Below are 11618 nucleotides of genomic sequence, written 5' to 3' on the forward strand. Positions count from 1 at the left end.
CAAAAAGAATTATAAGGATTTCCAGTCCATTTTATAATTTCATTTAAAATATATTTGCCCTCAAGTGGCCATACTTCGGTGCAGTTCACAATGTTAATGCTGTTAGAGCACCTGTGAGTACTGTTTTTATTGGAACTACATGAAAAATCTTTTTATGTGAAACTCAGTTGTTTGTTATTTGCAGACCTTGCTGCAAGGGGTTGCTGAACTTTGTCCTAATACAGATAATTGGTTTCTATTTTTAAGGAGGAGTCTAATGTATAAATAAGTTACAAGCGACCTACAGCATAGTGCTACCAAGCATACAGAGTATTAGGAACTGGTAAGTAGAAATGTGCATTTTAGATTTTATTTACATTTTGTCTTACTTAATAAAATGCCCTTCACACTTCTATGAAATTTGAAACAAAATATGTTTTCTGCTTAGGTGTAATTAATTAGTAAAATGAAATTGTATTTTACTTTTAAAAAGTTCTTATTAATGTTTGTAGATTACGAATCATTTTGGCTTTGGTTTTAAAAGCATAACATTTTGGAACTGTCATTCGAACACTAGTTTTAATATTCCATTATATAATTAATATAACTAAGTGTGAAATATAATTGATTCAACACTAAGTTGTTTCTATAAGAAAATAGGCTGGCACTTCCCTGAATTGTCTTGGGAAGTCTTCTGACTAAAGCTCTGGTCACTAATACACAATAAAATGCATAGTAAAGTATAGTAGTATCTAAAGTTTTTTCAAACTGATTATATTCTTTGGATATTTTTTGCTTTTTGGGGTTCAAATTTGACATTCTCAACTCTCCCAGACAACAAGTAACCACTCAACCTGGCTGTATTTCAGGCTCGTCTTCCCCTATAAAAGACGGCCCCTGAGTTTTAGAAAATATAAGGGCTGGGGTCAACACAGTTAGCAGAGGACCCCATTGCAGCTTCCCCCCTTCTTATATTTACCTCCACTGTACTGACATAAGACATCTAGGAGATTATAAGAGTGGTAGCAAGGTGCCACTTCCTGATTAAAGCGCAGTCGAGGGAAGTTAAGGGGTTACAACTTTCGTATGCCACATGTTAAAGTAAATCATTTTTGATAAGTAATTGTTAGTGTGGGCTACGGAGAGCCTCTGTGCAGTTGCATTGGCTATACATGCTACATCACCATCTCTGCATACATTCTGTGTAGATTGTGTAACACCCCTTCTCTTTAATTACTAAACTCTGGTTATTACCATATGTTATGGGTTTGAGTTGATTGTCCTTATGAAATAGTGCTTTCGAAAATCTTTTTCCACTTCTGTTCTGTCAGCTCCATTTCCAGCCGGCACATCGGATTCCCCGAGGTCCCTTGAACTCTCTGGACTCGGATAGCAATTATTTTCAGTTTAATTTCTTAATCAGCAATAGAAACTAGGGCCATTCTAAATCTGTAAACTGAAAGGCATCTAGGTTTGGAAATTATATTTGGGATTCATACTTTGAATAGGGCTTTTATTATACAGGTTTTTGTTTTCTTTAGTACTGGTTATAAATAAAGTTATACATACATACACACTGGTTGACAGGATAGCTCTACAAAGAAATAAAGCTACAGGTATGCCCTTATCCGGACACCCGTTTTCCAGAAAGTTCCAAATAACGGAAAGTCCGTCTCCCATAGACTCCACAATAAGCAAATAATTCTAATTTTTAAAAATTTGATTTCCTTTTTCTCTGTAAATATAAAACAGTACCTTGTACTTGATCCCAATTAAGCTATAATTACCCCTTATTGGGGGCAGAACAGCCCTATTGGGTTTATTTAATGGTTAAATGATTCCCTTTTCTCTGTAATAATAATAAAACAGTACCTGTACTTGATCCCAACTAAGATATAATTACCCCTTATTGGGGGCAGAACAGCCCTATTGAGTTTATTTAATGGTTAAATGATTCCCTTTTCTCTGTAATAATAAAACAGTACCTGTACTTGATCCCAACTAAGATATAATTACCCCTTATTGGGGGCAGAACAGCCCTATTGAGTTTATTTAATGGTTAAATGATTCCCTTTTCTCTGTAATAATAAAACAGTACCTGTACTTGATCCCAACTAAGATATAATTACCCCTTATTGGGGGCAGAACAGCCCTATTGGGTTTATTTAATGGTTAAATGATTCCCTTTTCTCTGTAATAATAAAACATTACCTGTACTTGATCCCAACTAAGATATAATTAATCCTTATTAGAGGCAAAACAAGCCTATTGGGTTTATTCAATATTAAAATTATTTTTAGCAGACTTAAGTTATGGAGATCCAAATTACGGAAAGATCCCTTATCCGGAAAAAGGGTTCATTTATGAAATTGAAGGCAAAGTGCAAAAAATGCGAGCATGCAGTAACCTACAGACATGCAAGTCAGGGAGCGCTTGTGGTGCAGGACATATTGGGGCCCTATACTTACCCCCCCTGCCCTTGGCAAATGTCATAGACATGGCAATTTCTTTTGCATATATCTAATCTTGTCGTGTGCTTTGTGTTTAAAAAAGACCTTTTGCTAGAATGGTTTTTGAACACAGTGAAGCTATTTGAAGGTAAAACATTAGGTCTGACCTTTCAGACCATGTGATGTTATTCTACTTAATGAAAGGTGCTCCCAACACACAGTAATTTACCGCTCTTTTTAAGTCACAGATAAGGCAAAGCACATCTCCACATCTCCACTCAAGTAAAAAAAAAATTGAATGGTTTTTAAAATCAAAACATTATTTAATAAATGAATAATTTTTCTGAACAGAATGGAGAATATTGTGCTTTCTAGTATCCTGGATAGTGATGAGTTAAAGATTTTGCCAGGCATAGATTTGCAGCGAAATTCCTCATTTCGCCATTGGCAAATATTTTTGTGAAACTGCTGCAAAAATTTGTTTGGCAAAAATTCAGCGAGTGTGGAAAAAGTTGCACGGTAGCTGCGTTTCGCAAATGTTTCACAAATTTTTTAGCAAAGAGAAACGGGACAGATTCGCTCATCACTAATCCAGAAATTAGTGATGAGCAAATTATCAACATTCTGATATTAGTGGTTTTAGCGTTTTTTAAAACCATAAAAAAAAATCCATTTCCATGAAAACCACGAATGGCTAGTTATTTATTAAAAGCTCTGAATTGAAAAACCATATCAAATTAAAATGAAAAGAGACCACTCTTTACGAGAGGGGCAGTGGGAGCCACATTGCACTCCCTACCTGTCCCCTAACTTGAGCGTCATTTAGTTGCTGCAGGAAGTGGTAAGGATAAAGCTCATCTTCACCTCCGGATGCTGCGTTCTGCTCCTCGAGATCTTGTGGCCCTTAGAGCTCTATTGCTTGTTCCCCGGGGATCTGTAAAAAAAACCCTTAATCAGTCAGGTTACTCCTTTTGCCAATATGGTCTTGGCTGCTCCATGCAATTAAAACTGTCACCAAAATATATTCATTGAATTGGTGTCTGAACACAATGTTTAATATTACAGCAGATAATTCTTGGACCCAAGCAATTCAGTTACATTACAAACAAATGTTGCTATAGCTTTTATGACTGTATATGAAAATGTTTTTCATTTTATTCATGTGGGGTGAAAATATGCCTTTAATCACAGAGCATACATGAAGCAGAAGGTGAGAAAAAGGGGAAAGATTAAAACTAATATATAATATTTGTTAAAAAAGGATCAGTTCTTCGTGAGCTCTGAAATTTACTTCTATCTTGTTTTATTTACAATATTATATTTGTACAGGTATCGGACCCCTTATCCGGAAACCCATTATCAGTAGCTTGTGCTTGATCCCAACTAAGATATAATTCATCCTTACTGGAGCCTAAACAATCCTGTTGGATTTAATTACTGTTTAAATAATTTTATTAGCAGAGTTAAGGTAGGAGATCTGAATTATGGAAAGACCCCTTATCCGGAAAACCCCAGGTCCTGAGCATTCTGGATAATGGATCCCATACCTGTATTTGAAATGTTTACTATAATTATATCATGTAGTATTGTGTGTAATCTTATTATTATTGTGTTTTCTATTTGACAGACAGGATGCTCCAAACCAAGCGAAACTGTTTTAGATGTCTGCAAGTCTGTAATCTGTTGATGTCATTCCTTATTTTAAGTACTAATGCCGGCCATGAAAACATTGTGGAAGTAAAACAGGGAAAGGTCAGCGGCATAAATTTATCAGTAAAGTCAGGTTATGTCACTGCATATCTAGGAATTCCATATGGGGAACCACCAACTGGAAGGCTAAGATTCAAAAAGACTGAGCAACGAAAACCATGGCACGGGGTGCTAAAAGCTGACAAGTTTGGGAAATCTTGTTTTCAAAACAGGGAAAATAAATTTGCTGAATTTCCTGGTACTGAAATGTTTCTAGTGAACAATGAGATGAGCGAGGACTGTCTTCATCTTAATGTGTGGGTGCCACCTTCTAAGCCAAAAGATGCCCATGTTATGGTGTTTATCCATGGAGGTGGATTTGAGTCTGGCACAACTTCCTTAGATATATATGATGGAAGCGTGCTTGCTTATGCAGAAAATGTTATTGTGGTATCAATGAACTACAGAGTTGGAGCATTTGGGTTTTTGGCTTTGCCAGGACACAAGGATGCACCAGGAAATGCTGGATTATTTGACCAGAGGTTAGCTCTGCAGTGGATCAATGAAAACATTGCAGCTTTTGGTGGGAATCCTGATAGAGTGACTATCTTTGGACATAGTGCTGGGGCAGCATCTGTTGGGTTTCATTTAATATCACCTAAAAGCTATCCATACTACAACAGAGCCATAGTCCAAAGTGGGTCTGGGACATCAAACTGGGCATTAAATTCTGAAGAGAGAGCAAAACGCTTAGCTTTGAAATTAGCTGAAGTTCTCGAATGTCCTCAAACAGACGATGACGCTATTATAACTTGTTTATTAAATGAAGATCCAAAACACCTGACTGAAAAGCAACTTTTGGCTAAGGAACCATATGCCCTTACTCAGTTTCTTCCCATTGTAGATCATGATTTTCTAGTAGACGTTCCAGAAAATGTCCTAGGCCAATCTATGAAAAGAACAGACATTTTGTTAGGAATAACAAAGGATGATGGAAACCCTTTTACTTTAATAGGTTCTACTGACTTTAACATACAAACTGAAAGCTCAATTAGTTCAGCAGAGCTGTTAGAAAGGCTGAAAAGATTCTTTCCTTCAGCAGGTGATCTTGGTATACAATCCATTCTATTGCAATATAAAGACTGGGAAGATGTAAATAATGGTGAGAAAAATCGACAAGCCATGGAGCTGATTCTTCGGGACTATTACTTTGCTTGTCCTGTAAAAGGTTTTGCAAGATATGCTGTTGAACATCAAAATAACGTATTCTTCTATGAATATGATCATCGGTCATCAAATGATCCTTGGCCAGAATGGATGGGAGCTCTGCATGGTGCTGAATTACCAATGCTGTTTGGGAAACCATTTATCAATAAAGGTCGTTACACCAGATCTGAGCTCCTTTTTAGCAAAAGAATTATGAAATTGTGGGCCAATTTTGCAAGAACGGGGTATAGTATTTTACTATATTTATTTATTCTTTCCCAACTCCTGATCTTAATTTATAGCTACATGCAGATTTGGGGGGTTCATTAACCATCTCCTGGCTAAGGGAATAAGGAGAAAAAAAAATCTTTTTTTTCCCCATGATCAACTTCCTGTTTTTCTACAAACGTTTTTTTTATTTTGCATTAACGTTTAGGCAGGTTTTAGGTGGTGAGATTATTATTTTTAAAAAAAAAAAAAGTGACAAAAAAAACTGATTAAAAAAAAAATTGTAATTTTTTTGCCCTTAGGGCTGTGACACATGGGGAAATTAGTCGCCGTGTGACAAATCTCCCTTGTTGCATACGACTAATCTCCCCGAAATGCCACATCCCTCCGGCTAGAATGTAAATCGCTGGTGGGATGTGGCATTTCGGGGAGATTAGTCGCCCGCGAACAGGGAGATTTGTTGTGCGGTGAGTAACCTCCCCATGTGTCACAGCCCTTAGAGTTTGTTGAAGGAGAACTGGTTGGTACAGAGAGTAACTGCAAACGATAAACTCAAACGTTTTGTACAAGGTATTTACCAGTTAGAATCCTATTTAAAGAATATTAAGTGCTAGGTGTTAAAGATACAAGAAGAAGAGGGCCCCTGCTCCACAGAGCTTACAGTCTACCTAAACTAAGGACAATTTTAGCATTACGTTTGTAAGAGTTTAATATTTATAATCCTTATGGATATTACTAACTATCACAATTAATAATGCTAAGAAATGGGATAGAAATGTTATGTTTTGCTGTTTGAGATATCATTGGCTGTATTATTAAGAGAAGTTAGAGAAATCACAAGGTGTTTTGATGTGTTTCACTTTTGACCTACAGTATATAAAATAGATTTATACACCACTGTATTTTATCATGTGACTAGGATTAAAAAAAATATGATAATAGAAAAAGCTTTATTGAAGATGTTATGGTGCCGATTCACTAAAGGTCAATAACGCTTATCGCATTCTTTTTTGCATTAAAAAGCATGCGATAATTAAGTCCCGATTTATCAAAGTCATTTCGCATTCGTTAAGACGCATATCGCATGTGCAAAAAAACGCACTATCGCTAATTCTGCCTGCTGATTGGTTGCTATGGGTCACTGCCCCTGGGCAAACGTAGTGACTTTTATTACATAACCCCCAATTTCTCTACCTCTCAAGAATATCAAAACATCACTTTTTTCCTTCTACTTTCCTTTTGTGACTGCAGATCACCTAATGTTGAAGCAGAAGATGGATTTGTATGGCCACAGTACTCACTTAAAGATGAAAAATATGCAGTTTTGAAGCTGAATGGATCAGAAGTTCACCAAATGTTGAGCATGCGCAATTGCCAGTTTTGGAATTTCTTCTTTCCTTCACTCCTAAAGCTTGGTAAGAAGGTCTATTTCTAGACATACTATAACAGGTTGAGAAAAACCATAAACAAAAATAAATCGGCAGTCTTTTACCTTGCTGTGGTAAAAAGGTATCTGTATTTCTACTCAGCAATCTATTTACTTACTCATCATTTTTCCTTTTAACTACCTTGTATACCAGGGCTTTTCTTTGGGGGTACTTATAGCTCAACACAGAAAAATTCACCCGCTTTCTATACATTCATTTGGGATTTTTAGAAGATTATTTATCAATTATCAGTTAATTATAACGTTCATTTTTTTCCCTGATTCATATTTTTTTCATCAAATTTGATTTTGTTGAGGGAAAAGTGATTTTTTTTGCGATTTACTGTATTATGTGGCAAAACTAACAAATCCAAAAGCAAAAATATTCCATCCAAAAGCTGTCAAGATCATGTATAAGGTGTCATTTTTGCAACTGGAAGATCTTTCTTTGCTTTGTAGTATTAGAGGTTTGCATTGTGCCACAGTACAAAAAAGTTGTTTCGAGTTTTTTCCATGTCTTTTTTCATTCATGCTTTTGTCAATTTGGATCTTTTAATATATGACATTTGTGGGTTTTAGTGGAAATGAGTTTAGTCGTGGCTTAAAAAAACTCTAAAACCAAGAACATCAGAAAGTTACTAAACCTGCCCCTTAGAATTCACTATTTGATAAATACACTTCTAAAAATCCCATAGGAATTTTAAAAAGTGGGTGAATTTTTGTGTTGATCTCTAATCTCACATTTTGATAAATCTACCCCTATTATTTTTATTAATGTTTTTTTAAAGCACCATGTGGGTTTTTACACTGGACATAAGAATTACATACAAGGCAACCAATACAAAAGTGGAGTGGCCTGCCCAATAGAGCTTACAATCTATAATGATAAGGAGTAGAGACACAAGGTGTGGGAATGGGCAAGATCAGAATTAAGCAATGTAAGAGATGTAGCACAGGGTTTTGCATTTAGCAGCACACTGAGGTTATGATAAACTAAATGAGGGTAAGCTTCTCTAAATAAATGTCTTTTTAAAGATCTCTTGATGGCAGAGAGATTGGGAGAAAGTCTGACAGTTTGTGGGAGCGAATTCCAGAGAAGGGGGGCAGCCCTTGCAAAGCCTTGAATGCGAGTGTGTGAGGAGGGAATGAGAGAGGAGTTGAGGAGCAGGTCAGTAGAGGAGCGTAACAAGCGGGTTGGGTGGTACCTAGAGATGAGTTCAGAGATGTAGGGTGGGGCAGAGTTATGGACTGCTTTAAATGTGAATACAGAAAAGAGATGACAAAGAATACAAAACAACATTTTTCCACATTTTTATTTTTCAGTAAAATAATGAACGTGCTGGGAAGTCTGAAACTGGACAACAACAACACAATAGTCTATTGTAATAAAAATGTCACCAGAGTAGAAGCTACTAAGAAGATGACCCTATTCAAGTTGTACTTAAACTAAAATGAGTTGTACGTAATTATCAACAATGTTTGAAGTTTGACAAGTAAAAGAGCACCCACTGAGGTCCAGAGTTTGATTATTTGCTAATTTGGATTGCAAGTTAATGAATGTACAATTATCTCATCGGGTAAAGCACAAGTGCATTATTTGGTTTTTACCATTGAAACCAGCCCATCCCTGTAATCAGAAGAGTTTATTTAATGACCATCACAATGCATTGTCTAGCATGTTGGTGAAAGTGCCACCTATGTTTCATGGCTGTAGATTATATGGAATGTTGGGGGCTACACTGAGATAATAAACTTGTAAGGAACAGTAATGGCAAGTATTTAGAACTGTTACTTTTCTATATGTTAAAGGGTGCCCTCAATCCCACCTGTTTTCACATCTTAGCATCCAAAAACGAGATTTTTTTTACTGAGTCTAAATCTTGTGCTGCAAGTTCTGCCATTATAAAGTAAAATGTTATAACCTTAATATGGACAGCGTGCTTTATTCTTTTTACCCTGCTGCAGTCTGTGTCCCAGGGTTTGCAGATAACTCGAATCAGTAATTATATTAACTGCCTGATCCTCCCATTTATGCTTTTTGATTTGGCTTTGTAAAAAGATCGCTTCACATCTTGGTTTCTCAGTGTATAGATAAAGGGGTTAATTGAGGGAACAAATATGGTGTATAGAAGGGAGACAAGCTTGCCATGGGTGGAAGAATAGTTGGAAATAGGTTGCATGATTGTTATCAGAACAGTGCTATAGAAGAGAAAGACTACTGTGAGATGGGACACGCAGGTGGAGAAGGCTTTTTGCCTACTTTGAGATGAATTGATTTTCACAATAGCAGCAATGATGGAGACATAGGAGGCAATAGTAAGAGAGAATGCAGGCATACCTACCAATGCCCCGGCTAAATAAGTCATGACTTCGATTCTTCTGGTATCAGTAGAAGAAATTTTCAGCAATGCTGAGTAATCACAGTAGAAATGGTTGATTTGCGCTGTTTGCAGTGGCAGTTGAACAAAAGCCCTTACATGGGACAATGGCTCTAGCATACCAGCTACCCAACATGCTGCAGACATTACAGTGCAAACTTTATAGTTCATGAGAAGATGGTATTGTAAAGGCTTACAAATAGCTATGTAACGATCGTAAGCCATAGCTGCCAAGAGAAAAAATTCAGCTGCAGTCAAAAACATGAAAAAATAGAGCTGCGTAATACAGCCATTATAGGAAATGCTGTGAATCCTCGTTACCAACATGACGAGACACTTTGGCTGAATAGCTGAGGCTAATGAAAAGTCCAGAAATGAGAGGTTGCACAGAAAGTAGTACATGGGTTTATAAAGGCGTGGATCTAGGCAAATTATAATTATGATAAGTACATTGCCTGCGAGAGTGAGAAGATAGATCGATAGAAACACAAGGAATAATGGCGTCTGGAGTTCAGAGATTTCTGTGATGCCTTGGAGATAAAGTTCCATGAGTTTGCTTTGGTTTGCATGCTGCATGCTGGGAGTTAAGAAAATAAAGTTAAGAGACTCACATATGACAAAAACGGTTGATCTGTTTCAAAAGTTCCCGTTTATTCTCAAACATGTTTAAAGCAGAATCTGTAAAGTATAATATATTTTTGTACGGAGGCAGCCTAAATTCATGTTTTATATCATGACCTTGGACACAACTGAAAGAGCACACAAGCATTAAAAGATCAAAATAAAAAAAAACAAGATCAAATAAAACTGTGGAAAAAACTTAAATATCTTAAATTTGTACATTTCACCTCGTTTTTATTGGGTTGAAAAGCTCAAACAAAATTTGAAAAACTCAAATTCACTAAATAGGTAAAATTTGAACTAAAATAGCTTACATTGACTTCTAAATTACTCTGCAAGAAATGTGACATTCACAATTTTTGTTTTTTTCAATTAATAAATATTATTAAAACGCATTTTTATTCATTATTCAAATTCTTGATTTTTTACGCGGAAAAGAACTCAAAACAGAAAATAAATTTATGAATCTGCCCTTTACTATTGGTACAGCCTCTAGTGCGCTGATCGTTTTTATGGGGAAAAAGAGTATCAAGCGCCTTTTTTCCAGAGAAAACAACCCTATCAGTCCACTCTCTGGATACATATTATTCTAATGTCTCCTTTATATTTCTTTACTTGCTACAAAGCACCCAGTGCAATTCTTAAAAATAGGTAATGTGTCAGTTCAGCTGCTCCAGTGAGAATTTTTTTCGTAAAAATCCTTTTAATGAATCTCTTCTATATCTATTAGTGAATAAGAACTTATTGTGCTCCTTATACATAGTGATCATTCCCTCTTCAATCCAACAATCCTAAATTAGTTAGCCTTTCTTTATAATTGCAGATTTCCATACCCTACTGTATATTGTCTTAGTGACTCTTCTGTGGACTCGTCTGATTTCAGTAATGCCTATTTTGAGTAATGCAAACCAAAAGAGCACTGCATATTCTAAATGTGGCCTTTCCAATGCTTTGTAAAGAGAAATCTATACCTATTTTAAAAGAAAAGTAAGTCTCCCTGGCTTGGGTTTAGTTTTTCCCATCAGTGTGTCGTAAATCATAATGTTCATTTTAACCTAATACTCTTTAGATTCCATATTAGCTCAAGGCCACCATTTTATAAAAAGGGCATATGGGCCTAAATGTATTCATTAAAGCAGGGAGCATCTTTGGAGACAGTAGGGGTCTTTATGCCCTGGATGCAAATACGATGCAAAACGTCTTGATTTATTCTAAGGGGGGGGTGCACTTACCTAGTGGTGTAGTGGAAGCAATTTTTTCTCCAACACTTTTATCCTTATATTTCTTGTTTGCAGGCCAGGGAATTGGCTGTGGGAATTTTGAATATCCCTATAGAGACCTTATTAATTGCATAACTCATTTTGTACTTAAAACTCTTTTGCCATATTTTGTTTAGATTATGTATAATGTATATAGACATGTTAATATAAGAAGATCTTTTTAGTCAAAATTCATCCTACATGACATTATGTACATATATGTTCAACAGGTGCAAAATATCTTTTGTTATTACATACCAATATATGTAACAGGGGAGGCATTAAAGTGGCACCTTTATTTAAAACCCACATATAGCGACTGACATCATCAGATTGTAGAAAGCCCCCTACCCCACAAGTCATGTAAGTTTCATTAGCTTTA

General features: G+C 36.0%; 1 protein-coding gene across 1 annotated transcript; it reads left to right on the forward strand.

The window, feature by feature from the left end:
* The first annotated feature begins 258 nt into the window (after positions 1–258).
* Positions 259–10372, forward strand: bchel (butyrylcholinesterase like). The gene is made up of 4 exons (XM_002937426.5): positions 259–322; positions 4057–5569; positions 6804–6967; positions 8302–10372. The coding sequence occupies exons 2-4, from the start codon at positions 4062–4064 to the stop codon at positions 8307–8309; spliced, it is 1680 nt and encodes a 559-aa protein (XP_002937472.3). The 5' UTR covers positions 259–322; positions 4057–4061; the 3' UTR covers positions 8310–10372.
* Positions 10373–11618: the final 1246 nt, after the last annotated feature.

This window comes from Xenopus tropicalis, chromosome 8 (assembly GCF_000004195.4).
Source record: "Xenopus tropicalis strain Nigerian chromosome 8, UCB_Xtro_10.0, whole genome shotgun sequence".
Taxonomy (NCBI): Eukaryota; Metazoa; Chordata; class Amphibia; order Anura; family Pipidae; genus Xenopus; species Xenopus tropicalis.